At 38.4% G+C, this 27,633-nt stretch overlaps 1 protein-coding gene across 2 annotated transcripts in view; it reads left to right on the top strand.

Annotated features, from left to right (window-relative positions):
- Positions 1-27,633, top strand: part of ITFG1 (integrin alpha FG-GAP repeat containing 1) — a 326,458-nt gene that overhangs the window by 32,257 nt on the left and 266,568 nt on the right. For both annotated transcript variants that reach the window (XM_028091250.2, XM_028091252.2), the window contains exon 6: positions 787-881. In XM_028091250.2, coding sequence (XP_027947051.1) covers positions 787-881 — 95 coding nt within the window. The remainder of the gene's footprint in view (positions 1-786; positions 882-27,633) is intronic.

Below are 27,633 nucleotides of genomic sequence, written 5' to 3'. Positions count from 1 at the left end.
CACACCCTCTAGGATAACTATAATAAAACAAAGGGACAATAAATAATAAGTGTTGACAAAGAAATGGAGATGTTGGAACCCTCTGACATTGCTAATTAAGAACATAATATGGTGAAGCCACTTTAGAATATAGTTTGACAGTTCCTCAGAAAGATAAATATACAGTTACCATGTGACCCAGCAATTCTTAGATATATACCCAAAAGAATTGAAAACATATGTCCACATAAAAGCTTGTACATGAATATTCAAAGCACCATTATTTATAATAGCCAAGAGTGGAAACAAGCCAAATGTCCATCAACAGATAAATGAATAAACAAAAAGTATAGCCATACAGTGAAATATTACTCAGCCATTAAAAGGACTGAAGTACTGCCATGTGCTACAACATAGATGAACCTGAAATTCATTCTAAGTGAAAAAAAACAGACATAAAAGGCCATATATTCTGTGATTCCATTTATATGAACAGGGAAATCCATAGTGATATAAAGCAAATTAGTAGTTGCCAAGGGCTAGAGGGAGGGGAGAATGGGAAGTAAATAATGGATACAGGGTTTCTTTTTGAGGTAAAGAAATTTTTTCCATCGATAATGGTGATGGTTACAAACTGTGACTGTACTAAAAAGCATTAAATTGTCTGCTCTAAAAGACTGAATTTTATGATACGAGAATTATCTCAACAAAAATCAGTAAATTTTAAAAATATCTTGCAGGCAGAGATTTTTCTGTTTTAAAACTGCTTATTTGATATTTGCCTTAAGAAAATTATTTTTTTTTTAGGAATTTATCGTGGCATCCTGCATTGACCACTAAAAATAAAATGCGAATTCCACATTCGCACGCGTTTATTGATCTGACTACAGATTTTACAGCAGGTAAGTTGCACAAAAATGTAAAATATTTCTTTTGAACTGCCAAAGAATTACAAGATTTTATTTATTCTTTTCTTGGTAATCATTTCCTGTTGAATTGAATGTTAAAACCAAAATGTTAAAAGATTATAAGAAAGTCAGTGATCTTAGGTACACATTAAAAGTACTGGATATAGGGGCTCCTCGGTGGCTCAGTCAGTTAAGTGTCTGCCTTAGGGTCAAGTCATGATCCCAGAGTCCTGGAATTGAGCCTCAACTCTGGCTCCCTGGGAGCCTGCTTCTCCCTCTGCCCCTCCCCATATTCTCTCTCTTTCTCAAATAAATAAAAATCTTTAAAAAAAAAATAAAGTACTGGATATAATAAATAAACCTTTAGTTGCTTTTGTTGTTTGTTAACCATATCAAAATTTGGATTCTCCACTTATGGATTCATGATAATTTAGACACCAGTTGCCTGATGTTTCTTTCCCTTTCCATTTAAAAATTATTGACTAATAAATGCTATAAATTTAATTATAAGAAAAATATTTAGCTTATAATTTAAAATTTTCAAAGGCTTTTTACAACTTTTTACTATGGAAAATTCTAAACATAGGAAAGTAGAATAGTATTTCATATATGATGTACTATTCTACTTTTTTTTTAAGATTTTTTATTTATTTGAGAGAGAGAGAGAGAGCATGAGAGAGGGGAGGGTCAGAGGGAGGAGCAGACTCCCTGCCAAACAGGGAACCCAATATGGGACTCGATCCCGGGACTCCAGGATCATGACCTGAGCCGAAGGCAGTCACCTATCCGACTGAGCCACCCAGGTGCCCCTATACTATTCTACTTTTAATTATCACTTAGCTTCAACAATTATCAATATATGGCCTATCTTATTTCATTGGTACAACCATCGACAAGCCCATCCTGCCCCAGATAATTTGAAATCCCAAACATTGTATCATTTCATTTATAAATATTTTAATCTATATCTCTAAATGATAAGGACTTTTTTTATTTTTAACATCTGAAAGATCGTTTTCATATCTAAAAAAAATTTAGCAATAGTTTCTTAAATATCATCAAATATTCACTATTGAAAATGCCCAATTATGTCCTAAATGTTTTTATCAAATCAAGAGCTAAACAAGGTATACATACATATATTAAAAAAACATTATTTGGGGGCACCTGGGTGGCTCAGTCAGTTAAGCTTCTGCCTTCTGCTCGGGTCATGATCCCAGGGTCCCAGGATCGAGCCCCACATCTGGATCCCTGCTCAGCAGAGAACTTGCTTCTCCCTCTCCTTCTGCCCCCCCCCCCGCCCCTGCTCCTGCGCACACTCTCGCGCTCGCTCTCTCTCTCTCTCTGTCTCAAATAAGTAAAAATCTTTTAAATACATAAAATAATAAAATAAAAATAAAAACATTATCTGTATTATAGAATGTCTCAAACTCTGGATTTTGCCATTTCTAGCCCCATAGTGTTAGCATGTGACTCTGTCCCCTCTATTTCTTCTAAACCAGTAGTTAAATTTGAAGCCTTCATCAGAATCAGACTTTCTGTTGGTCAAGAATTCTTCCTAGATATTGCACTTTGTTTCAGCTCATTAGGAGGCACGCGATTTAAATTCCCTTTTGTGATGTTAAGATTGATCAGTAGTTCCAGTTTTCCTCAGTGTGGACCATTCATTATACTGCTGTCCTAATGGTTTTAGCTTCTATTGGTATTTATACTCATGGCCATTATTTCAACAGGAGTTACAAAATTGTGGCACCCTAAATCTGTCATTCATCTGTATATATTATTATCTGGAATTTTCTATTTAATAAAAAAGACAACTTTAGTCACCTAAAGTACAGCTCAGACAGGCAGGTTAACTGGTGGATTTTTGTTCCTTCTCCCTATTTTTTTATCCAGTTATTTTTAATGTGGTCAAATACTTCTAAAATTTGCCATCTTAACCATTTTTAAGTGTACACTTAAATGTATTAAATACATTCATAATGTTGACCTACCATGTAACTCTTTGCATTTTATGAAACTGAAACTGTACACCCATTAAACAATAACTCCTCATTCCCTCTCCCCAGTCTCTAACAACCCCTTTTCTGTGTTCTGGCTCTGATTTTGACTACTCTACTTCATATAAGTGAAATCATGACAGTATTTGTTATTTTGTGACTGACTTATTTTGCTTAGCATAATGTCCTCAGAGTTCATCCATGTTATAACATATGTCACAATTCCCTTCCTCTTTGAAGCTGAATAATACTTCACTGTATATATCCCACATTTTGTTTATCCATTCATCTGTTCATTGACACTTAGGTTACTTCCACATTTTAGCTGTTGTGAATAATACTGCTCTGAACATGGATGCACAAATGTCTTTTAGAAATCCTGCTTTCAGTTGTTTTGGAAGTGGAATTTCTGAACAATATGGTAATTATTTTTTTTTTTTTAAATATGTTGAGGAACCACCATTCTATCAGCTACACCATTTTGTATTCCCACCAACAGTGCACAGGGTTCTCCACGTACTTGCCAACATTTGTTATATTCTCGCTTTTTCATAGTAGCCCTCCTAATGGGTATGAGGTGGTATCTCATTGTAGTTTTGATTTGCATTTCCCTAATGATTAATAATGTTGAACATCTTGGGATGCCCAGGTGGCTTAGGCGGTTAAGCTTCCGACCCTTGGTTTTGCCTCAAGTCATGGTCTTAGGGTCTTGGGCTAAAGCCCTGCGTTGGGCTCCCCACTCAGGAGGGAGTTTGCTCAAGGATTCTCTCTCTCTCCACCCCCAAATAAATCTTTAAAAAAAACTAATGTTGAACATCTTTTCATGTTTATTGGCCATTTGCATATCTCCTTGGTAAGAATGTTTAATCAAGTCCTATGCCCATTTTTTAATTGGGTATTTTTTGGTGGTGTTGAGTTTGAGTTATTCTCCATTGAGAATAGTACTTCCTCGTCGGTTATATGATTTGCAAATATTTTCTCTCATTTTGGGAATGCTTTTTTACTCTGTTAATAGTGTTTTTGGATGCAGCAATGTTTTCTCTTAATCCTTAAGTCCATTTTGTCTATTGTTTCTTTGTTCCCTGTGCCTTTGGTGTCTATCCAAGAAATCATTGCCAAGTCCAGTGTCATGATGCTTTTGCCCTATATTTTCTCATAAGAGTTTTATACTTTTCTCCCTAACATTTAGGGCTTTGATGTATTTTCTGTTAACTTTTGTATACAGTGTTAGATAAGAGTCCAGCCTCCTTCTTTTGCATTAATACCCGGTTTTCTCAGCACCATTCATTGAAAAGACTTGTCATTTACCCACTAAATGGTCTTAGCACCCTTGTCAAAAGTCATTTGACAATATATAGGAGGATTTATTTCTGGGCTCTTTATCTGTTCTACTGATCTATACATTTGTCGTTATGCTAATACCACACTATTTTGATTATCATAACTGTTCAGTAAATTTTGAAATCAGAAACTTCTTTTTCAAAATTGTTTTGGCTGTTTGTAGTAGTTTGAGATTCCATATAAATTTTAGGATGGATTTTGTTTCTGCAAAATATACCCTTGGGATTTTGAATAGGATTGTTCTGAAGCTTTAGATCACTTTGGGTAATATTGACATCTTAAAAATGTTATCTTCCAATTGATGAACATGGGATATGTTTCCATTTATTTATGTCTTTTAATGATTTCTTTCAGCAGTGTTTTTTAGTTTTCACTTTACAAGTCTTTCACCTCCTTGGTTAATTCCTAAGTATTTTATTCTTTTTTTTTTATAATTTTTTATTGTTATGTTAATCACCATACATTACATCATTAGTTTTTGATGTACTGTTCCATGATTCATTGTTTGTGCATAACACCCTGTGCTCCACGTAGAATGTGCCCTCTTTAATACCAATCACCAGTCTAACCCATCCCCCCACCCGCTCCTCTCTAGAACCCTCAGTTTGTTTTTCAAAGTCCATCGTCTCTAATGGATCGTCTCCCCCTCCGACTTACTCCCCTTCATACTTCCCCTCCTGCTATCTTCTTCTTCTTTTCTTTTTCTTAACACATATTGCATTATTTGTTTCAGAAGTACAGATCCGTGATTCATCAGTCTTGCACAATTCACAGTGCTCACCATAGCACATGCCCTCCCCAGTGTCTATCACCCAGCCACCCAATCCCTCCCACCCCCCACCACTGCAGCAACCCTCAGTTTCTTTCCTGAGATTAAGAATTCCTCATATCAGTGAAGTCATAAGATACATGTCTTTCTCTGATTGACTTATTTCACGCAGCATAACACCCTCCATTTCCATCCACGTCGTTGCAAATGGCAAGATCTCATTCCTTTTGATGGCTGCATAATATTCCATTGTGTATATATACCACAGCTTCTTTATCCATTCATCTGTCGATGGACCTCTTGACTCTTTCCACAGTTCGGCTATTGTGGACATTGCTGCTATAAACATTGGGGTGCACATAACCCTTCAGATCCCTACATTTGTATCTTTCTGGTAAATACCCAGTAGGGCAATTGCTGGATCGGATGGTAGCTCTATTTTCAACTGTTAGAGGAACCTCCATACTGTTTTCCAGAGGGGTTGCACCAACTTGCATTCCCACCAACAGCGTAGGAGGGTTCCCCTTTCTCCACAACCCCGCCAACATCTGTCATTTCCTGACTCGTTATTTTTAGCCATTCTGACTGGTGTGAGGTGGTATCTCATTGAGGTTTCGATTTGGATTTCCCGGATGCCGAGCGATGTTGAGCACTTTTTCATGTGTCTATTGGCCATTTGGATGTGTTCTTTGGAAAAATGTCTGTTCATGTCTTCTGCCCATTTCTTGATTGGATTATTTGCTCTTTGGGTGTTGAGTTTGATAAGTTCTTTATAGATTTTGGATACTAGCCCTTTATCTACTATGTCATTTGCAAATATTTTCTCCCATTCTGTCGGTTGTCTTTTGGTTTTGTGGACTATTTCTTTTGCTGTGCAAAAGCCTTTTATCTTGAGGAAATCCCAAAACTTCATTTTTGCCCTGGCTTCCCTTGCCTTTGGTGATGCTTCTAGGAAGTAGTTGCTGTGGCAGAGGTCGAAGAGGTTGCTGCCTGTGTTCTCCTTTAGGATTTTGATGGACTCCTGTCTCACGTTTAGGACTTTCAACCATTTGGAGTCTATTTTTGTGTGTGGTGTAAGGAAATGGTCCGGTTTCATTCTTCTGCATGTGGCTGTCCAATTTTCCCAACACCATTTGTGGAAGAGACTGTCTTTTTTCCATTGGACATTCTTTCCTGCTTTGTCAAAGATAAGTTGACCATAGAGTTGAGGGTCCATTTCTGGGCTCTCTATTCCGTTCCACTGATCTATGTGTCTGTTTTTGTGCCAGCACCATACTGTCTTGATGATGACAGCTTTGTAATAGAGCTGCAAGTCCGGAATTGAGATGCCGCCAGCTTTGCTTTTCTTTTTCAATTATTCCCCTGGCTATTCGGGATCTCTTCTGGTTCCATACAAATTTTAGGATTATTTGTTCCATTTCTTTCAAAAAGGTGGATGGTATTTTGATGGGGATTGCATTGAATGTGTAGATTGCTCTAGGTAGCACTGACATCTTCACAATGTTTGTTCTTCCAATCCATGAGCATGGAACGTTTTTCCATTTCTTTGTGTCTTCTTCAATTTCTTTTATGACTATTTTATACTTTTCTGAGTACAGGTCCTTTGCCTCTTTGGTAAAATTTATTCCTAGGTATCTTATGGTTTTGGGTGCAATTATAAATGGGATCGACTCCTTGATTTGTCTCTCTTCTGTCTTGTTGTTGGTGTATAGGAATGCCACTGATTTCTGTGCATTGATTTTATAACCTGCTACTTTACTGAATTCCTGTATGAATTCTAGCAGTTTTGGGGTGGGGTCTTTTGGGTTTTCCACATACAGTATCATATCATCTGCAAAGAGTGAGAGTTTGACTTCCTCTTTGCCGATTTGGATGCCTTTGATTTCTTTTTGTTGTCTGATTGCTGTGGCTAGGACTTCTGATACTATGTTGAATAGCAGTGGTGATAGTGGACATCCCTGCCGCGTTCCTGACCTTAGGGGAAAAGCTCTCAAATTTTCCCCATTGAGAATGATATTCGCTGTAGGTTTTTCATAGATGGCTTTTAGGATACTGACGTATGTACCCTCTATCCCTATACTCTGAAGAGTTTTGATCAAGAAAAGATGCTGTACTTTGTCAAATGCTTTTTCTGCATCTATTGAGAGGATCACATGATTCTTGTTCTTTCTTTTGTTAATGTATTGTATCACGTTGATTGATTTGCAGATGTTGAACCAGCCTTGCAGCCCAGGGATAAATCCCACTTGTTAATGGTGAATAATCCTTTTAATGTACTGTTGGATCCTATTGGCTAGTACTTTGGTGAGAATTTTTGCATCCATAATCATCAAGGATATTGGTCTGTAATTCTCCTTTTTGATGGGGTCTTTCTCTGGATTCGGGATCAAGGTAATGCTGGCCTCATTAAATGAGTTTGGAAGTTTTCCTTCCATTTCTATTTTTTGGAACAGTTTCAGGAAAATAGGTATTAATTCTTCTTTAAATGTCTGATAGAATTCCCCTGGGAAGCCATCTGTCCCTGCGATTTTGTTTGCTGGGAGATTTTTGATGACTGCTTCAATTTCCTTAGTGGCTATAGGTCTGTTCAGGTTTTCTATTTCTTCCTGGTTCAATTTTGGTAGTTGATACATCTCTAGGAATGCACCCATTTCTTCCAGGTTATCTAATTTGCTGGCAGATAGTTGCTCATAATATGTTCTTATACTTGTATTTCTTTGGTGTTGGTTGTGATCTCTCCTCTTTCATTCATGATTTTGTTGATTTGGGTCATTTCTCTTTTCTTTTTGATAAGTCTGGCCAGGGGTTTATCAATCTTGTTAATTCTTTCAAAGAACCAGCTCCTAGTTTCGTTCATTTGTTCTACTGTTCTTTTGGTTTCTATTTTATTGATTTCTACTCTGATCTTTATTATTTCTCTTCTCCTGCTGGGTTTAGGCTTTTTTTGCTGTTCTTTCTCCAGCTCCTTTAGGTGTAGGGTTAGGTTGTGTATTTGAGACCTTTCTTGTTTCTTGAGAAAGCCTTGTATTGCTATATACTTTCCTCTCAGGACTGCTTTTGCTGTATCCCAAATTGTGAACAGTTCTGTTCAAAATTTTCATTGGTTTCCATGAATTTTTTTAATTCTTCTTTAATTTCCTGGTTGACCCATTCATTCTTTAATAGGATGCGCTTTAGCCTCCATGTATTTGAGTTCTCTCCGACTTTCCTCTTGTGGTTGAGTTCTAGTTTCAAAGCATTGTGGTCTGAACATATGCAGGGAATGATCCCAATCTTTTGGTACCGGCTGAGACCTGATTTCTGACTTAGGATGTCATCAGTTCTGGAGAATGTTCCATGGGCACTAGAGAAGAATGTGTATTCTGTTGCTTTGGGATGGAATGTTCTAAATATTTCTGTAAAGTCCATTTGGTCCAGTGTTTCATTTAAAGTCTTTATTTCCTTGTTAATCTTTTCCTTAGATGATCTGTCCATTTCAGTTAGGGGGGTGTTAATGTCCCCCACTTTTATTGTATTATTCTCAATGTGTTTCATTGCTTTTGTTATTAATTGCCTTATATAATTGGCTGCTCCCACGTTTGGGGCATAGATATTTACAATTGTTAGATCTTCTTGTTGGATAGATCCTTAAGTAAGATATAATGTCCTTCATTCCTTATTACACTCTTTGTTTTAAAATCTAATTTGTCTGATAAAAGGATTGCCACCCCAGCTTTCTTTTGGTGCCCATTAACATGGTAAATGGTTTTCCACCCCCTCACTTTCAATGTGGGGGTGTCTCTGGGTCTAAAATGAGTCTCTTGCCGACAGCATATTGATGGATCTTGTTTTTTAATCCAATCTGATAGCCTGTGTCTTTTGATTGGGGCATTTAGCCCATTTACATTCAGGGTAACTATTGAAAGGTATGAATTTAGTGCCATTGTATTGCCTGTAAGGTGACTCTCACTGTATATTGTCTGTGTTCCTTTCTGGTCTATGCTGCTTTTAGGCTCTCTTTTTGCTTAGAGGACCTCTTTCAATATTTCTTGTACGGCTAGATTCGTGTTTGCAAATTCCTTTAGTTTTTGTTTGTCCTGGAAGCTTTTGATCTTTCCTTCTATTTTCAATGACAGCCTAGAAGGATATAGTATTCTTGCCTTCATATTTTTCTCGTTTAGTGCTCTGAAGATCTCATGCCAGTCCTTTCTGGCCTGCCAGGTCTCTGTGGATAGGTCTGTTGCCAATCTAATGTTTCTGCCATTGTAGGTTACATATCTCTTCTCCCGAGCTGCTTTCAGGATTTTCTCTTTGTCTCTGAGACTTGTAAGTTTTACTATTAGATGTCGGGGTCTTGACCTATTTTTATTGATTTTGAGAGGGGTTCTCTGTGCCTCCTGGATTTAGATGCCTGTTTCCTTCCCCACATTAGGGAAGTTCTCCGCTATTATTTGCTCCAATATACCTTCTGCCCCTCTCTCTCTTTCTTCTTCTTCTGGGATCCCGATTATTCTAATGTTGTTTCGTCTTACCGTATCGCTCATCTCTCGAATTCTGCCCTCGTGATCCTGTAGTTGTTTCTCTCTCTTTTTCTCAGCCTTTTTATTTTCCATCATTTGGTCTACTATATCGCTGATTCTTTCTTCTGCCTCATTTATCCTAGCAGTTAGTGCCCCCATTCTTGATTACACCTCATTAATACCCCTTTTCGTTTCAACTTGGTTAGATTTTAGTTCTTTTATTTCTCCAGAAAGGGTTTCTCTAATAACTTCCACACTTTTTTCAAGCCCAGCTTCTATCTTTAAAGTCATGATTCTGAACTCTCGGTCCAACATCGTACTAATGTCCGTATTGAGTAGGTCCCTGGCAGACGGTACTACCTCTTGTTCTTTTTGCTGAGGTGATTTTTTTCGTCTTGTCATTTTGTCCAGAGGAGAACAGATGAATGAGAGAACAGAATGCTAACAGGTTAACAACGTCTCCAGCAAATATACTCTATAAAAATCAGAAAAGTCCTGAAACCAGGGGACAAGAAAGGGAAAGAAAGAAGAGAAAAAAAAAAGGAAAAAGAAAAAGATAAAAACAAACCGAACAAAAGAAAAAAAAAAAAACAGAATATGATCAAATATGATCAGGCTAGTGCATAGATCAGTGCCACACACTAGCTTTTGGCCATGTTTTGGTCTGTTAGAAGAAAGTGCCTGCTAAAATTTTAAAGGAAGAAAGACATATATATATACAAAATAAGGGTTGATACAATTAAGGGATTGCAGATGACTGTAAAGATGAAAATGATACAAGATTTTATAAAAGGACTTGATAAGATAAGAAGTTGTTTTAAAAAGAAGAAGATTTAAAAGGAAAAAGAAGAAAGAAAAAAAAAAGGGAGGGAATGTGATCAGGCAGGAGAATAGAACAAAGCCATACACTAGTGATTTAGGGTATATTTTCATCTGTTAGAAGAAATTGTATCTCAAAATTATAAAGAGAGAACAACTTATATATATATGCCAAAAATAGGGGTAACTACTATGAAGGGATAAAAATATGACTCTAAAAGTGAAAAATAAAAAATGTTTTTTTTTAAAAAAGGGATTGATAAGATGTTGTTTGAAAAAGGGAAAAAGAAAAATTCAAAAAACAACAGTGAAAAAAATTAACTTTAAAAAAGTAATGAATTATGGTCAAAAAGCCATGAATTCTATGTGCAGTGTTCCCCTTGCGCTGGAGTTCTCCCGTTCTCCTTGATCGGTAAACTTGGTCTTGGCTTGCTGGCTGTTCCTGCTGATCTTCTGGGGAAGGGGCCTGTTGCCGTGGTTCCCAAATGTCTTTGCTGGAGGCGGAATTGCCCCACCCTTGTGAGTCCGGGCTAAGCAAGCTGCTCTGATTTGCTCTCGAGCTTTTGTTCCCTGCAAGCTCTCAATAAAGCTTTGGAGGACCAGGGTGAAAATGGTGGCCTCCCAATCTCCGCCCGGAGGAGCTGAGAACTGGGGGCCCCACTCCTCAGTGCGTCCCCAGAGAAAAGCAGTCACTCCCGTGTCCCCGGTCTCCAGCCACACTCCCTGCTCACTCGGCCTGTGATCGAGCATTTCTATGGCACCCGACCCCGTGTGGAGTCTCCAAACCCAGCAGATCCCTACTGTGCGCCTCCATGCCGCTCCTCCCAGGGGAGGAAGGGGAGTCTCCCCGGCTCTGCCACTCGTTCGGTCCCTGATGGAGGAGCAGTAGCCCGACTGGGCCACGGATCACAATTTATGCCAACCCCGAGCTGAGAGCCCGCGCCTCAGCTCCCTCTCTTCAGCCGGCTTCCCCGCTCCGATACCTGGGAGCTCTGCCGCACTCAGGCACCCCTGGTCTTTCTGTGACCCCGAGGGTCCTGAGACCACACTGTCCCGCGAGGGTTCCACCCACCCCGCTTAGCCACTGGAGTGACGTCCCTCAGTGGAGCAGACTTCTAAAAGTTCCGATTTTGTGCTCCGCGGCTCTAGCACTTGCCAGAAGCGGCCAACGGAGGCCCCCTCCCCCGCCATCTGTCCTCCCGAATACTGCCTTCGATTCACTTCTCCACACGTCCTACCTTCCAGAAAGTGGTCGCTTTTCTGTTCAGAGTGTTGTTATTGTTCTTAATCTTCAATCTCTTGTTGAGTTCGTAGGTGTTCAGAATGGTTTGATCCCTATTCAGCTAAATTCCTGAGACCAGACGAAATCCAGGTCTCCTACTCCTCTGCCATCTTGCTCCGCCCCTAGTATTTTATTCTTTTTATTCTATTGTTAATGAAGTTGTTTTCTTAATTTCCTTTTTAGATTTTTCATTGTCAGTGTATAGAAATGCAATCATTTTCTGTGTGTTAATTTTGCATCCTGCTATTTTGCTGAATTCATTTATTAGTTCTGACACTTTTTTGTGGAATCTTTAGGGTTTTCTACAAATAAACTCATATTGTCTATAAGGAGAGATCATTTTACTTCCTCTTTTCTAATTGTTTACCTTATATTTTTTCTCCTCTTCATCCCATTTTTACCAGTAAAGAAATTCTCTTTGAGTAATCTTTCTAAAGTTAACTTAAAATACATGGGGAAATATTTAAATTGTCATTGTTAGTATTCTGTTTTTCAAAACATTATATATGCCTTTCAAATCATTTCAGCAAAGTTATTGAATACCCACTCCATGCAAAGCCCTCTACTCTTTGTTATGTGAAATACAGAATGACATATGCTTGCAGTCCTCAAAGAGCATTTAGTTTACTGTGAGAGTCTTGTGAGTTTAGCCACGTTATGTGGCAGAATAAAATAATTACATATTATTTTATGTATATAAATATATATAAAATGATTACAAACTGCTGTATAATAACAAGAGTAGGAAGAGACAGACAGCCTCACTGTTCTTGGGACTAGAGTCCTACACAGTTGAGCTACGAATTTGGCCAATGAAAAGTGAGTTATATGCTTCTCATTATCCATCATATGTTCTATGCTCATTCCTTAGAAAATATAAAGCTTTTCTAAACAATTAGTTCTAGAAGAAATTCTTGTTATAAGTGGGATTTCCTATGTGAGACAAGATATGTAATGTAGTAATTGAGTTGCCCATGACAAATATTTTTTAAACAATTTTATTAGATTTTTTTATAATTACTAAAACTGTGCTTTTAATGACGTTTATCCAGTATATGGTTGTAATATAGTTTATTTAATCCTTTTTTTTTGACAATAGTTTCTAGTTTTTATTTTCTTTTTTATTCTAAATAGAGCTCTGGTGTCTTATTCTGTGTACATTTCTCAAGAGTTCCTCAAGGAGAGGTCCTGGAAGTGAAATAACCTGACTAAACAAGTATAAAGATTTTTAAGGTGAAACATTGCCACATTGCCCTCCAGAAAGCTATGAGAGTGTTTATTTCTCCAACCTTTGCCAAAACTTGGGTATTACTTTTTAAAAATTTACTATTTTGATAGGTGAAAAAATATTTCATTATAACGTTAACATCCATTTCTCAAATTAGTATTGATAGAATTTTTCTTTTTCATATATGAGTTTGATATGTGTATCGCCTTAGGTATTGCTGACAGTTGCCTGTTATTTAAGGCTGTCTTTTAGAAAGTGAAAACTAAAAATGACATGAAACTCAATGAAAATTAAAAGTAAACATGAAGGGACGCCTGGTGAGTCAGTCAGTTAGGTGTCTACCTTTGGCTCAGGTCATGATCTTAGAGTCCCGAGATAGAGCCCAGCATCAGGCTCCCTGCTCAGCGGAGTTGGCTTCTCCCGCTCCCTCTGGCCCTCCCCTGATTATGCTCTCTCTGTATCTCTCTCAAATAAATAAATAAAATCTAAAAAAAAAAAAAAAAAACTAAAACTAAACATGAAAACTTGGGGCACCTGGGTGGCCCAGTCAGTTAAGCAGGTAACTCTTGATTTCTTCTCAGATCATGATCTCAGGGTCATGAAATCAAGCCCCACATCAGTCTCTATATTTGGCATGGAGCCTGCTTGAGACTTTCTCCCTCTCCCCCCACCCCCACTTGCACTCTCTCTCTCTCTAAAAGAAAAAAAAAGACTAAACATGAAAACTAAAAACGTAACATTAAAACCCAACTTAATGAAAGCAGTTCTATAGGGAAGCCAAGTTAGTAGAACCCATGATCTGGACTGGACCAAGGACCAATTCTTGGAATGTTGAATGAGGTGAAATGATCCATCTGTCTCAAGTCATTCACCTCTAAATATCTTCTTTCTCAACTGGACTTCTGATACATATCGGATCTAGTCTGTAAAACGGACGTGGATTCTGGTATTTGTTTTTATTTTTAAAGGCAGGTATCTTTTCCTTAGTTACCAACTGGGGTAAATAGTTGATAAGATGGTTTTTCTTCTATACCAATAAAGGAATGTAACAGACTCTACTCTAGGTGATGTACACTCATATCTTCTATATATGGAGGGGTAGACTACGATACTAAGATTATTTTCTTGAGGTGGATTATTGAAGAAAAAGAGATGATCAGAATAATGTGTTAAGAAAGAGAATACTTGGGGGTAGTAAAGAACTGGAAAATTTGAAGACTACTTAGAAAATGGTGACATACGTGAGTCAGTTGCCAGTAGTTGTAGAAGTCCCTTGATTGATAGAACAACAGAGTTTTAAGCCAAACTAGAGACCTTAGGAAGAAGATTTGATATATGAGAATTTGAGTTTAGAAAAAAGATATTTGATGGGCAGAGCAAGATGGCAGAGGATTAGGGGACCTGGATTTCGTCTGACCTCAGGAATTCAGCTGAATAGGGATCATACCATTCTGAACACCTATGAACTCAACAGAGATCAAAGAAAAGAATAACAACAACTCTCTGAAGAGAAAAGCGACCACTTTCTGGAAGGTAGGATGTGCGGACAAGTGAATACGAGGCGATATTCGGGAGGATAGACGCGGGGGAGGGGGCCTCTGTCAGCCGCTTCTGGCAAGTGATAGAGCAGCGGAGCACAAAATCGGAACTTTTAGAAGTCGGCTCCACTGAGGGACATCGCTCCAGTGGCTAAGTGGGAGGTGGAACCCTCGTGGGACAGTGTGGTCTCAGGATCATTGGGGTCACAGAAAGACCAGGGGTGCCTGAGTGCGGCAGAGCTCCCAGGTATCGGAGCGGGGAAGCCGGCTGCAGAGACAGAGCTGAGGCGCGGGCTCTCAGCTCGGGGTTGCCATAAACTGTGATCCGTGGCCCAGTCAGGCCACTGCTCCTGGGACCCGACAAACGGCAGATCCGGGGAGACTCCCCTTCCTCCCCCGGGGGGAGCAGTGCAAGAGCACACCGCAGGGATCTGCTAGATTTCGAGACTCCACACGGGGTCGGGTGCCAGAGATAGAAATGCTCAGGCACAGGCTGGGTGAACATGGCATGCGGCTGGAGGCCAGGGAGACATCAGTGACTGCATTTCCCTCGGGGCACACTGAGGAGGGGGGCCCCCGAGTTCTCGGCTCCTCCGGGCGGAGACTGGGAGGCCACCATTTTCACTCTGGTCCTCCATAGCTGTACCAAGAGCTGGCAGGGAACAAAAGCTCCAAAGAGCAAACAGGAGCAGCTTGCTTATCCCGGACTAAAGAGGGCGGGGCAATTCTGCCTCAGGCAAAGACATTTGGGAACCACGGCAACAGGCCCCTCCCCCAGAAGATGACCATGAACAGCCAGCCAAGACCAAGTTTACCGATCAATGAGAACGGGAGATCTCCAGCGCGAGGGGAATACTGCACATAGAATTCATGGCTTTTACCATGATTCATTAGTCTTTCAAAGTTAATTTTTTTAACTGTTTTCTTTTTTTTGAATGTTTCTTTTTCCCTTTTCAACCAACATCTTATCAATCCCTTTTTTAAAAAAACATTTTTATTTTTCATTTTTAGAGTGATATTCTATCCCAACATACTAGTTATCCTTATTTTTGTCATCTACATATAATTTCTTCTCTCTTTAAAATTTTGAGATACAGTTTCCTCTAACAAATCAAAATATACCCTAAAACCCTACTGTATGGCTTTGTTCTAGTCTCCTGCCTGATCACATTCTCTCCCCTTTTTTTTCTTTCTTTTTTAATCCTCTTCTTTCTTTCTTCAACCACCTTCTTATCAATTCCTTTTTTAAAATTTTTTATAATTTTCATCTTTACAATCATATTCCATCTCTTTATGGTATCAACCCTTACTTTCTACATATATAAGTCTTTCTTTCTTTAAAATTTTAGGAGGCACTTTCTTCTAACAGACCAAAATACACCCAAATTCTCGTGTGTGGCACTCATTATGCACTAGCCTGATCATATTTGATCATATTCTCTTTTTTTTTGTTTTGTTCTGTTTTTGTTTGTTTTTACCATTTTCTTTTTTTCTCTCTTTCTTTTTTCTTTCTTTCCCTTTCTTTTCTCCTGGTTTCAGGTCTTTTCTGATTTGTTGAGAGTATATTTGCTGGGGACGTTGATAACCTGTTAGCATTTGATCTCTCATTCATCTATTCCCCTCTGGACAAAATGACAAGACAAAAAAAATCACCTCAGCAAAAAGAACAAGAGGTAGTACCGTCTGCCAGGGACCTACTCAATATGGACATTAGTACAATGTCAGACCTAGAGTTCAGAATCATGATTTTAAAGATACAAGCTGGGCTTGAAAAAGCATGGACGTTATTAGAGAAACCCTTCCTGGAGAAATAAAAGAACTAAAATCTAACCAAGTCGAAATCAGAAAGGCTATTAATGAGGTGCAATCAAAAATGGGGGCACTAACTGCTAGGATAAATGAGGGAGAAGAGAGAATCAGGGATATAGAAGACCAAATGATGGAAAATAAAGAGGCTGAGAAAAAGAGATAAACAACTACTGGATCTCGAGGGCAGAATTTGAGAGATAAGTGATACGATAAAATGAAACAACATTAGAATAATTGGGATCCCAGAAGAAGAAGAAAGAGGGGGGCAGAAGGTATACTGGAGCAAATTATAGCAGAGAACTTACCTAATGTGGGGAAGGAAACAGGCATCTAAATCCAGGAGGCACAGACAACCCCTCTCAACATCAATAAAAATAGGTCAACACCCAGACATCTAATAGTAAAACTTACGAGTCTCAGAGACAAACAGAAAATCTTGAAAGCAGCTCAGGAGAAGAGATATGTAACCTACAATGGCAGAAACATTAGATTGGCAACAGACCTATCCACAGAGACCTGGCAGGCCAGAAAGGACTGGCATGAGATCTTCAGAGCACTAAACGAGAAAAATATGAAGGCAAGAATACTATATCCTTCTAGGCTGTCATTCAAAATAGGAGAGATAAAAATCTTCCAGGACAAACAAAAACTAAAGGAATTTGCAAACACGAAACCTGCCCTACAAGAAATATTGAAAGGGGTCCTCTAAGCAAAGAGAGAGCCTAAAAGCAGCATAGACCAGAAAGGAACACGGACAATATACAGTAACAGTCACCTTACAGGCCATACAATGGCACTAAATTCATATCTTTCAATAGTTACCCTGAATGTATATGGGCTAAATGCCCCAATCAAAAGGCACAGGCTATCAGATTGGATTCAAAAACAAGACCCATTGATAGGCTGTCTGCAAGAGACTCATTTTAGACCGAAAGACACCCCCACATTGAAAGTGAGGGGGTAGAAAACCATTTACCATGCTAATGGACACCAAGAGAAAGCTGGGGTGGCAATCCTTATATAAGACGAATTAGATTTTAATACAAAGACTGTTATAAGAGATGAGGAAGGATACTATATTCTACTTAAAGAGTCTATCCAACAAGAAGATCTAACAATTATAAATATCTATGCCCCTAACATGGGAGCAGCCAATTATATAAGGCAATTAATAACAAAAGCAAAGAAACACATTGACAACAATACAATAATAGTGGGGGACTTTAACACCCACCTCACTGAAATGGACAGATCATCTAAGCAAAAGATCAAAAAGGACATAAATTCTTTAAATGACACACTGGACCAAAGGGACTTCACAGACATATTCAGAACATTCCATCCCAAAGCAACAGAATACACATTCCTCTCTAGTACCCATGGAACATTCTCCAGAATAGATCACATCCTAGGTCACAAATCAGGTCTCCACCGGTACCTAAAGATTGGGATCATTCCCTGCATATTTTCAGACCACAATGCTTTGAAACCAGAACCAAATCACAAGAGGGAAGTCGGAAAGAACTCAAATACATGGAGGCTAAACAGCATCCTACTAAAGAATGAATGGGTCAACCAGGAAATTAAAGAAGAATTAAAAAAATTCCTGGAAACCAATGAAAATTTTGAACAGAACTGTTCAAAATCTTTGGGATACAGCAAAGGCAGTCCTAAGAGGAAAGTATATAGCAAGGCAAGCCTTTCTCAAGAAACAAGAAAGGTCTCAAATACACAACCTAACCCTACACCTAAAGGAGCTGGAGAAAGAACAGCAAATAAAGCTAAACCCAGCAGAAGAGAAATAATAAAGATCAGAGCAGAAATCAATGAAATAGAAACCAAAAGAACAGTAGAAAAGATCAACGAAACTAGGAGCTGGTTCTTTGAAAGAATTAATAAGATTGATAAACCCCTGTCCAGACTTATCAAAAAGAAAAGAGAAATGACCCAAATCATGAGTGAAAGAGGAGAGATCACAACCAATACCAAAGAAATACAAACAATTATAAGAACATATTATGAGCAACTATCTGCCAGCAAATTAGATAACCTGGAAGAAATGGGTGCATTCCTAGAGATGTATCAACTACCAAAATTGAACCAGGAAGAAATAGAAATCCTGAACAGACGTATAATCACTTCGGAAATTGAAGCAGTCATCAACAATCTCCCAACAAACAAAAGCCCAGGGCCGGATGGCTTCCCAGGGAATTCTATCAGACATTTCAAGAAGAATTAATACCTATTCTCCTGAAACTGTTCCAAAAAATAGAAATGGAAGGAAAACTTCCGAACTCATTTTATTAGTCCACCATTCCCTTGATCCCAAAACCAGACAAAGACCCCATCAAAAAGGAGAATTACAGACCAATATCCTTGATGAACATGGATGCGAAAATTCTCACCAAAATACTAGCCAATAGAATCCAACAGTACATTAAAAAGATTATTCACCCCCCTCAAGTGTGATTTATCCCTGGGCTGCAAGGTTGGTTCAACATCCACAAATCAATCAACATGATACAATACATTAACAAAAGAAAGAACAAGAATCATGTGATCCTCTCAATAGATGCAGAAAAAGCATTTGACAAAGTACAGCATCCTTTCTTGATCAAAACTGTTCAGAGTATAGGGATAGAGGGTACATACCTCAACATCATAAAAGCCATCTATGAAAACCCTACAGCGAATATCATTCTCAATGGGGAAAACCTGAGAGCTTTCCCCCTAAGGTCAGGAACGCGGCAGGGATGTCCACTCTCACCACTGCTATTCAACATAGTATTAAGATTCCTAGCCACAGCAATCAGACAACGAAAAGAAATCAAAGGCATCCAAATTAGCAAAGAGGAAGTCAAAGTCTCACTCTTTGAGGATGATATGATGCTTTATGTGGAAAACCCAAAAGACTCCACCCCAAAACTGCTAGAACTCAAAGAAATGGAACAAATTTGTATGGAACCAGGAAAGACCCCGAATAGCCAGAGGAGTGTTGATAAAGTAAAGCAAAGCTGGCGGCATCACAATTCCGGACTTACAGCTCTTTTACAAAGCTGTCATCATGAAGACAATATTGTACTGGCACAAAAACAGACACCTAGATCAGTGGAACAGAATATAGAGCCCAGAAATGGACCCTCAACTGTATGGTCAACTAATCTTCGACAAAGCAGGAAACAATGTCCAATGGAAAAAAGACAGTCTCTTCCACAAATGGTGTTGGGAAAATTGGACAGCCACATGCAGAAGAATGAAACTGGACCATTTCCTTACACCAGACACAAAAACAGACTCCAAATGGTTGAAAGACCTAAATGTGAGACAGGAGGCCATCAAAATCCTAAAGGAGAACACAGGCAGCAACCTCTTTGACCTCAGCCGCAGCAACTTCTTTCTAGAAACATCGCCAAAGGCAAGGGAAGCAAGGGCAAAAATGAACTGTTGGGATTTCATCAAGATAAAAAGCTTTTGCACAGCAAAAGGAACAGTCCACAAAAGACAACCGACAGAATGGGAGAAGATGTTTGCAAATGATATATCAGATAAAGGGCTAGTATCCAAAATCTATAAAGCACTTATCAAACTCAACACCCAAAGAACAAATAATCCAATCAAGAAATGGGCAGAAGACGTGAACAGACATTTTTCCAAAGAAGAAATCCAAATGGACAACAGACATGAAAAAGTGCTCAACATCGCTCAGCATCAGGGAAATCCAAATCGAAACCTCAATGAGATACCACCTCACACCAATCAGAATGGTTAAACTTAACTAGCCAGGAAACTACAGATGTTAGTGGGGATGCGGAGAAAGGGGAACCCTCCTACACTGTTGGTGGGAATGCAAGCTGGTGCAGCCACTCTGGAAAACAGTATGGAGGTTCTTCAGAAAGTTGAAAATAAAGCTACCATACAATCCAACAGTTGCACTACTGGGTATTTACCACAAAGATAGAAATATGGGGATCCGAAGGCGTACGTGCACTCCAGTGTTTATAGCAGCAATGTCCACAGTAGCCAAACTGGAAAGAGCCAAGATGTCCATCAACAGATGAATGGATAAAGAAGAAGTGGTATATATACACAATGGAATATTATGCACCCGTCAAAAGGAATGAGATCTTGCCATTTGCAACGACGTGAATGGAACTGGAGGGTGTTATGCTGAGTGAAATAAGTCAATCAGAGAAAGACATGTTTGATATGACCTCACTGATATGAGGAATTCTTACTCTCAGGAAACAAACTGAGGGTTGCTGGAGTAGTGGGGGTGTGGGAGGGATGGGATGGCTAGGTGATAGACATTGGGGTGGTTATGTGCTACCGTGAGCGCTGTGAATTGTATAAGACTGTTGAATCACTGATCTGTACCTCTGAAACAAATAATGCAATATATGTTAAGAAAAAAAAGATAGCAGGAGGGGAAGAATGAAGGGGAATAAATCGGAGGGGGAAACAAACTATAGATACGATGGACTCCGAAAAACAAACTGAGGGTTCTAGAGGGGATGGGGGTGTGGGAATGGGTTAGCCTGTCGATGGGTATTAAAGAGGGCACGTTCTACGTGCGGCACTGGGTGTTATGCACAAACAATGAATCATGGAACACTACATCAAAAACTAATGATGTATGGTGATTATAGCAATAAAAAAATTTAAAGATTAAAAAAAAGGTATTTGAGGCTGGGGGTTAGGGGGGACCCTCATGGAAGCAATCATTGTCAATTTTACCCTAGAACTTGAGAACGCAGTTCAAGGTCATAACCTTAATTTGGGTCTTCTACATTGTCGAGGCTGTAGAAATGGCTGAACTCTAAAAAAAGTGAGCTTGGAGTGGTAAGAACAGAGGCCTATAAGTTCAGTATTTTTTGCTTGATCAGTTATTCATGTGTATATTTATATATTTTTAAAATTATTCTAGAGTAACATGATTATGGTAAGAAACAGTTCCAAAATATTCAAACAAAGGCAACCACTATTTTCAGTTTCCTCTGTGCCCTTCCTAAAATATTCTGCACAGATACACACTTTCCCTTTTTACCCAAATGGGAGTAAGTTTTGTATATAATTGTGAATCTATCTTAATTCAGATATATTAGCATATCAGCACATATAGATCTACTGGGTTTTTTTTAATGAATTAGTGCGTCTTCCATTATATAGAGATACTATAATTTGATTAAATATCCGTCTCTTAATGGACATTTGTATGCTGCTTTTTGTTTACAACAGTACTCCATTAAACATTTTTGTTCATACATCTCTGTATTCATGTGCAAACATGGGAATATCACATATTCCCAGCACTTTAATTAAGGTTGTGCATGTGATTTTCTTTCCCTTAAATGTCTTTTATCATAGAATATTTTAAATATACGGAAGAGAACAAAGATAAGCTAGAATAAACACAGAAAACTTTTATTTTTAGTTCTCATAAATATTGCAGTTTCCCTTCAGAGGCTGTACTGATTTGCAGGCCCACAAAAAAAGTGTATGAAAATGTTCATTCAAGCCAACATTGTATATTTTCTTTTATTTTCTAAAGTGTATATTTATTAATTATGGATTATTTCAGGGATACAGAAAAAGTAGATATAACATTTGTTATTTTAAATGTTCACATTTTTTGCTAATCTCACAGATATAAAATCATACCTTGTTTTGATCTGCATTTCTTGAAATGTTATTAATGTTAAACAGCTTTTCATATAATTATTAGCCACGTGCAATTCTTTTTCTTGGAATTGTCCATTTATATACTTTGCCCTTTTTTCTGTTAGAGTTTTTTATTTTAAAATTTATAAAAGTTCTTTCTGATATTGTTTTTTTCATTCTTTATTTAAATTCAATTTAGTTAATATATACTGTATTTTTAGTTACTGAGGTAGAATTTAGTTATTCATCGGTTGCCTATAACACCCTCCTTAATGCCCATCACCCAGTTACCCCTTCCCCTCACCCACCTCCCCTCCAGCAACCCTCAATTTGTTTTCTAGAGTTCAGCATCTCTTATGGTTTGCCTCCCTCTCTATTTTCATCTTATTGTATTTTTCCTTCCCTTCCCCTGTGTTCATCTGTTTTGTTTCTTAAATTCCACATATGAATGAAATCATATGTTATTTGTTTTCTCTGACTGACTTATTTCACTTAGCATAATACCCTCTAGTCCATCCACATAAAAGATCTTTTACCTTAAGGAAATTATTTTTTACTTTGTGATACATGGTATACATATCTCCAGCTTGTTGTTAGAGAACTTTTTACTTTGTATTTAGCATTTTTTGGATGTATAGAATTGTTAAATGTTTACTAATCACATTTTTCTTTCATGGTTTTTAAGTTTTGTGTCATGCTTGAAAAATTCCATTTGTTGGGTGCCTGGGTGGCTCAGTCGTTAAGCATCTGCCTTCGGCTCAGGTCATGATCCCAGGGTCCTGGGATCGAGCCCTGCATCGGGCTCCCTGCTCTGCGGGAAGCCTGCCTCTCCCTCTCCCTCTCGCACTCCCCCTGCTTGTGTTCCCTCTCTCACTGTGCCTTTCTCTGTCAAATAAATAAATAAAATCTTTAAAAAAAAGAAAAAGAAAATGCCATTTGTATATAAGATTTTTTAAAACAAGTTTTTAAAACATTTTTGATGCTTTTAATCTTTGATTGAGTTGCATTTTCTTGTTGATATTTTTCTTATATCTTTAGATTCACATCTTTCTGTATTGATGGCCCCTGAGGATTCCTTCTTCAGCAGCATAGGCTTCCTTCTATTTCTTGCCTTGCTACTAAGGAATTAATTCCTATACTTAACTATTTATCTATGTTCTCCCTTATAGAGTATGTGGGTCATCTTTTCCTTCCTATAGATTTGCAAATAAAGCAACAGTCCCAATCATTGGTCATTTAAACAGATAACTTATTATTTTTGAATAAAAGACAACTCACTTTAAAAGGAGTATCATAAATAGTTCCATTAAAATTTAAGAGGTTACAACATAGGTATACACAGGAAACAGCCTATTTGTTTTCTAAAATCAAGGCCCTGTGCCTTGGGCACATATGGGAGAAAGGAAATTTAAACTTCTCAATTGAAATTATCTTGGTCTCTTTACGGTTTTAATTTGTTGGTTAAATTTTCAGTTTTCTAGATCTTACCTCATTTTTCCTTCTAGCATGAATGGCAACTGGGTGAGCCTAAGGATAGGCTCATAAGTCCTCAAAGAATTGGAAGGAGAGTTCTTTGTATTTGCTCTGAGGTCCTTATGCCACCACGTTCATAGTCCTGATACACTAGGTACCCTGCTGGCATTTGCTGCTGAAGTAGGCAGCTAGGGACCTCCTTCCTGATCTTTTCTGACTCAGAGCCTCATAGTCTGCCCTGACTAACTTAATTCTGCCTTGAATCTCACTCTTTTAATGGATTCCTTTGAAGCTCCACCTCTTCCATTCAGCCCTCTGAGTTGGATTGTCCATCGACTGTCCTCTACCATGGGATTCACTTGACTTGTACCATACTAGCCAGTGCAAGGTCCATTGGCCCTCAACTTGGCTACGTTTTATGATCGTAAGTCTCTTCTCTACAAATGAAAGTCAAGGGAGGTTTGGGAATGCTAGGTTAGACCCTCTGCACTGTCTTTTATGTCACTAAAGATAACCCCTGTACATCGCTCTCATTTCACAAGCCAGGATCCTCCCTGAGTTCCAGCAGGAAGCAGCATGAGGTCTGTATTCAGCTTTATCACTTTCTATATTCTCAGTGTTTTCCGCCTCCGGGTTGAACCTCAACACTGAAGCCAGGAAAGGTGGTCAAGGAAACTGGCCTCAAATCTCTCTTTCCAATCTCTTGACTCCTCCTCTTTGCCCCCAGTCTTCTTATTGCCTCCTAGTAGCTCACATTCAGACTTGAGTTCTTTCTACCTGTGATTTAAGTAAAATTTGTTCAGATCCCCAGGTTTTGCTTTTAACATGTAAATAGAATTATGGGGATTTAGCAATCTTTTTGTATTCTCAACAGAGCCCTGACTTTCAGTACTTTTTCTGGCCGGAGACTCAGGAACTGCTCTTCTGGAGGTCAAAAGCTAAATAACTGACTCTTTTTTGTGGTTCTGCTGTGGTAACCCTAATCTTCCCCTAGACCAACAGTTCTCAAAGTATGGTCTGGGTATCCTTGAGGATGCCAAAGACACTTTTGTGGGGGGAGGGTCCATGAGGTCAAAGTAATTTTTATAAAAACCGTAAGACATTATTTGCCTTTTTCACCCTCATTGTCTTACATTCTTCTCACTGTCATTCTCTTTGCTCTCATTCTCTCATTATGACACAGTGGAGTTTCCCAGAAACTTTAAACATGTAATGCATTCATTGCTCTGACATCTTGTGTGTGTGCTTATGTATTCTTGTGTTTTTAAAATGTCTGCTTTAATGATGTATGGCCAAATACCCAAGTTCAATAAATGCTTGTTGAATAAATCTCCAACATAAATTTGGCAGGGTCTGCCCTGGACTCTTGACCATATAAAACATGCTCTTCACATAACATTACTAACTTTAGTAATCATTGTTTAAATGCTAATTATTTTAATTAAGACCTTCCTATTCTAAAAAAAGTACTTTAATTTTTAATTTGATGGATTATATCAATATTATATCTATTATATGATAGATACAGCTCACATAAACAAAAGCTCTCTGGGGTCCTCAGTAAGAGCGGAAAGAGATCCTGAGACCAAAAACCTGCTACCCTAGGCAAATGGATGTCTCTGACTGACTGGGATCACTATACAAAGTAATGGAAAGAGTCCTGTAATACACTTGATACATACATACATTTATCAACCAAAGATAAGATCTTGGCTGTGTAAAGTCAGATAGATTATAACAATCTCTCTAAGCAACCCCCACCACCACCACCTTGTTCCTGCCAAATAATTGCCATGGTTCTGGCATCTAGCCCTGAAAGGCAACCAAATGAAGGAAGTAGGAGGCTGATATGTTGGTGAGGTGATATAAATTATACAACTTTTGGCCCCAGGGACTCTACTATCTTTATTAGGTTATTTGTCTGCTTATTACAAAACTGGCAAGATATCCCTTTACATGGCCAATAGCCATGTGTTTACTTTTAGAACATGAAAATTCACACTTCGAATGCCTCCCTAATCATTTCCTTGAGCAGGGTGGATGGGGCCTGCTAGGCATTTAGAGGGGCAAGTGTTGTGTCATTGGGAAGGCAAGGGAAACATGACCTGAAAATTTCTTTTTTTTTCCCCTATTTTATTGAGATCTATTGACATATAGCACTCTATAAGTTTAGGGTGTACAGTGTAATGATCTGGTTTACATTTATTGTGAAATGACTACCACAATAAGTTTAGTTAGCGGCTATCATCTAATACAGATATAAGAAACAAGCAAATAAAAAAAGCACACATGCAAAATATTTTTTTCCTTCTCATGAGCTCTTAGAATTTACTCTAACAGCTTTCCTGTATATCATACAGCAGATCTAGTATTTATTTATAACTGGAAGTTTGTACCTTTTGACTACCTTACTCTAATTCTCCCTCCCCCTACTACCCTTCTCTGGTAACCACAAATCTGATCTCTCTTTCTGAGTTTGGTTTATTTTCTTATTGTTGTTGTTTTAGATCCCACATGTAAATGAGATTTATCTTACTCTGACCTGTTTCACTTGGCATTGTGCCCTCAAGGTCCATCCATATTGTTGCAAATGGCAGGATTTCTTCATTTTTTATGGCTTAATAATATTCCATTGTGTGTGTGTGTTTGTGTGTGTGTACACACCCCCACCTTCTTTATCATTTCATCCATTGATAGACACTTAGGTGGTTTCCATTTATTGCTATTGTAAATAATGCTGCAATGAACGTGGAGATACAGATATTTCTTCAGCACAGGTTTTTCATTTCTTTCAGATGTATTCCCAGAAGTGGACTTGGTGGATCATATAGTAGCACTAGTATTAATTTTTTGAAGAATCTTCATACCATTTTCCATAGTGGTTGTAACAATTTACATTCCCACCAACAGTACACAAGGATTCTCTTTTCTCCACATCCATTCTAGCATTTATCTCTTGTTTTTTTGATGATAGCCATTCTAATAGGCATGAGGTAATAACTCATGGTGTTGATTTTCATTCCAACATGACCTGAAAATTTCTTTGCTATCACAAATACTTTTTCACTCATTCATCAGTCTCAATAATTACTGATTTTCTTCTCTGTGAGGCATTATGCTAGAAACCAAGGGTTTAAAGATGAAAAACAAGATCACTAGACTCAAATGCTATAATAGCCTGAACCTCAAGGATATTATTATAGCAAGATATCCCTTTATTCATGTTGGATTCGGGAGTTTAAATTTGATTTTTAAATACACTGATTTACATCTTAAATGTTTTTAAATGCAACAGAATTTCGGATCCAGGTGCATGTCATTGCTGAAGAGCATTTGTTTGTCATGCATCTGGTGGAGCTACACAAGATTTTTTGTGTCTTTCTTTCCTTGCACAACCTTTGTGATCTCATGGTTTTAAACATTATCTACATGCTAATGACTCCCAAGTTTTTATATCTCCTGGCTGGATCTCCCTCTGAGCTCCAAAGTCACATATCCAGCTGCCTGCCAGCCATCTCCACATCTATATCTCTTGTCTGATAACACATTTCAAACGATGTTTCCCACACTGTATCCCTGATCTTTCGCTTCAGCCCTTCTCAACCCAAAATCTTCCATCTTACTTAATGGTAGGCCCATCTTTCCAGTTACTCTGTCAGAATGTTAGGAGTCATCCTTGCTACTTTCTGTCACATCCCACATCAGATCTGTTAGCAAATACTGTTCATTCTGCTTTCAGAATATATCCACAACCTGACCATTTCTTTTTTTTCTCTTTTTTTTTATTATGTTATGTTAATCACCATACATTACATCATTAGTTTTTGATGTAGTGTTCCATGAGTCATTGTTTGCATATAACACCCAGTGCTCCATGCAGTATGTGCCCTATTTAGTACACATCACCAGGCTAATCCATGCCCCCATCCCCCTCCCCTCTAGAACCCTCAGTTTCTGAGAGTCCATAGTCTCTCATGGTTCTTCTCCCCCTCCAATTTCCCCCGCTTCATTTTTCCCTTCCTGCTATCTTCTTCTTCTTCTTCTTTTTTTTAACATATAATGTAATACTTGTTGCAGAGGTACAGATCTGTGATTCAACAGTCTTACACAATTCACAGCGCTCACCATAGCACATACCCTGCCCAGTGTCCATCACCCAGCCACCCCATCCCTCCCACCACTCCAGCAACCCTCAGTTTGTTTCCGCAGATGAAGAATTCCTCATATCAGTGAGATCATATGATACATGTCTTTCTCTGATTGACTTATTTCGCTCAGCATAATACCCTCCAGTTCCGTCCACGTTGTTGCAAATGGCAAGATCTCATTC

The sequence above is a fragment of the Eumetopias jubatus genome, unplaced genomic scaffold, assembly GCF_037043125.1.
Source record: "Eumetopias jubatus isolate StellerSeaLion01/CBP00866 unplaced genomic scaffold, mEumJub1_p1.0 scaffold_10, whole genome shotgun sequence".
NCBI lineage: Eukaryota > Metazoa > Chordata > Mammalia > Carnivora > Otariidae > Eumetopias > Eumetopias jubatus.
This window is presented reverse-complemented; position numbering and strand designations above follow the sequence as displayed.